The sequence below is a fragment of the Cariama cristata genome, unplaced genomic scaffold (assembly GCF_000690535.1).
Source record: "Cariama cristata isolate BGI_N322 unplaced genomic scaffold, ASM69053v1 scaffold19224, whole genome shotgun sequence".
In the NCBI taxonomy this organism is placed as follows: domain Eukaryota; kingdom Metazoa; phylum Chordata; class Aves; order Cariamiformes; family Cariamidae; genus Cariama; species Cariama cristata.
The window spans coordinates 56,796-59,426 of record NW_009613928.1 but is presented as its reverse complement, the minus strand read 5'-3'; the positions used below and the strand labels follow the sequence as shown (position 1 = coordinate 59,426).

Sequence of the window (2,631 nt, the reverse complement as noted above, 5' to 3'; positions counted from 1 at the left end):
GCGGTGCGTGGGCACCTGGGGCCAGGGAAGCCCCCAGGGCGGCCGCATCCATCCTGCTGTGGTCCAGCCCTCGCTCAGCCCCGCGGCTCACGACAGCCCCTTTTCTCCTCTCTATTCCCCCCACCCCGTCCTTCTCCTTGGCTTTGACGGGCCCCACCAGCCCCCTTTAGCTTTCCCCACCTAAACACCGTCTCTTGATGGTGGAACAGGAGGGCAGATGTTTCGGGGGTGTTTCAAACCGCTTTATTGCCTGGCGCGGGCGGTGCCGGGTTGGTTGTTCTTTAAAGTCGCCCCCCTTTTTGCTTTCCTGTACTGAGAAGACAAGTAGTGCAGAAGCTGATGAATGGAGCTGTGTACAGTGAAATTTGTGGATTGCTTTTTTATTTTTTTTTTTCAACCATAATTGAGTGAAGCACACGGAAGCAAGATTCATTAAAAGGCAGCATATTGATTATTGTTATGACTCTTATACTAGGATACTGTAGCTAAAGCTAGCAAGCCTGATAAGATAAACTAAGTCCTATTTACTGTATTTAACATTATCTGAACATACTGAGCCTTAATTAATGAGCAGATTTTCGTTTCCAACCTCAATGGATTATGCTAATTTATAACAAAGGTGGTTCTCGTTTTGTTGATTTTCTGGTTTTGTTTTTTTTTTCTTTCCTGCTAACAACTTGCGTAACTTTTTTCCATCTGAGGACGATTCCTCCCCAGGCATGGTCCGTCTCGGCCGGGTTAGCGCTGGGCTCAGCCAGGGCTGGGCGCAGACGCACGGCATCCCACCCGAAGCCCCCGCCGCTCGCCATGCCTGGGATGAGCTAGGCTGTCATCGCTTATCTTCGCTGCGATTTTATCAATAGTAAGGACTTTGGAAGGCTGATAAAGATGATCTACTCTAAAACATCAATCGAAGGAGTCTCAGAGTTTCAAAAGAAAGCTCACAGTGAAATGAGCAAAAAGCATCGGAAATCAAAACGGCAGGATGCGGTCTCGGAGCAGCAGCATCCCTCGGAGCAAGCTTGGAACCTAACGCCGCAGCAGTGTGTTATGAGTGTGTCTTTAGTCCTTTGTTGCTAAAATAACTTCCAATTTTTTTCATAATGACAAGTTTCCGGTTTCTGGCTGTGCTGCTTGACTGTCAAAATATTCTTTGGCATCCACAAAATTATTTGACTGATTGGTTTGACAATTGCAAGGTTTTTTTGTTTAGTGATGGGTTTAACCGGTTGCAGAAGTGTCCCAGGTTTGGTTGTGTTTTTTTTTTTTAGTTTTTTTTTAAACATTTTTTATTTTTAAAAAACAACAACAACAAAAGTTTCAGTGAATTCCTTTTTTTTTTTTTTTTGTTCCCTGAGCTCACACTGGGGTCACTCCAATAAAACACGTAGCACGACTTAACTGTGACCTTTGAAGCCAAAACCGAAGTAATGGTGCAATTAAGTGCAAACATGGAAATTCGCCTGACTTGTAGGTAACATGGGCTTTTAAACAACATTTAAGGCTTATTGGGGACATTTTATGCATTAAATTATTGTAATATTTATAACGTCAGCTTCTGTGAATCACCCTCCCACGAGTCAACAGCTTGTAACCAGGATTTAAGGAATTAAAAAAAAAAAAAAGAAGGATGGGGAGGAATAAATTCACCATTTCTATTGTAGCGTTTAGTAGGAAAACAAAATGGTGAAGGCAAGCGTTTCCATTTCCCCTCGGTGACGGTACGACTGGCCTCGGGGCCAAGCATTTCGTTGTGCAAAGGGGATTTCAAACGTGCTGCCCCGGCAGGCTGGGACCACGGCAGCCGTCGGAGAGAAGCACGGGCAGAAAAACTTCGTTCAACCTCCCAGCTTAAAGCAACCCTGACTCCCCACGGTGTTTTTAAAGGATGCTTTTCTCCTCCATCCCACCCCAGATTTCTACTTTCCAGCTTGCTAACCTGAGTAAATCACTTCAGTTTTTGTAACAACGACCTCACCGGGGTTGAACACCAGCCGTGTCCCACGGGGCAGGGACGGGGAGAAATTTTGCATCCTGGCCCCTGGACGGATCCCGACCAGACGGAAAGGTGAGGGGAAAAACAATGACCGAGGTTTGTTTTTTCTAAAAATAGAAATGTAACATCGCTCTCTTCCACCCCAAACGCTTTCCTCCAACAAGCTTTTTGTGCTTTAGTCATTATTTATTTTAGTATCGCTTATTTTGCTTCCTCGTATACGCGCACACGGGCGGGCATCTCCCCTCCCGCAGCTGGCCGCTACCGTACCCTCCGCCCGCTCCCTGCTCCAGGGGCAACCGTCCCAGGCAGAAACCTGCCCCTCATTAAATAATGCCCATTAATTAGACTGTCATCCCCGCAGAAAGCACAGGTACCGGCACCCTCCACCCTCTCGGCACCCTCGGCATCCGTCCCGCCGGGTGCCGGCTCGCGTTCCCGGGAAGTGGGGTCTGGCAGGGAGCCGGGGAGGGACCACTACTGTCACGGTCATCGATGTCGGTGAAGCTGAAGCTGTATCTCAGGCGTATAGAGAAGAGAAAGACAACAGTGCCGAATTTCCAACTATATACACATATTAAAAACCCCCCTTGCTATGATACCAGGCAGAAATTGGACATGGCAGTTGTAACTGG

At 47.2% G+C, this 2,631-nt stretch overlaps 1 protein-coding gene across 1 annotated transcript in view; it reads right to left on the bottom strand.

Moving 5' to 3' along the window:
- Positions 1 to 1,934: 1,934 nt before the first annotated feature.
- Positions 1,935 to 2,631, bottom strand: part of JADE2 (jade family PHD finger 2) — a gene marked incomplete at its 5' end in the record, with an annotated part of 37,553 nt that continues 36,856 nt past the window's right edge. The window contains one exon of the mRNA XM_009699222.1: positions 1,935 to 2,041. Coding sequence (XP_009697524.1) covers positions 1,935 to 2,041 — 107 coding nt within the window. The remainder of the gene's footprint in view (positions 2,042 to 2,631) is intronic.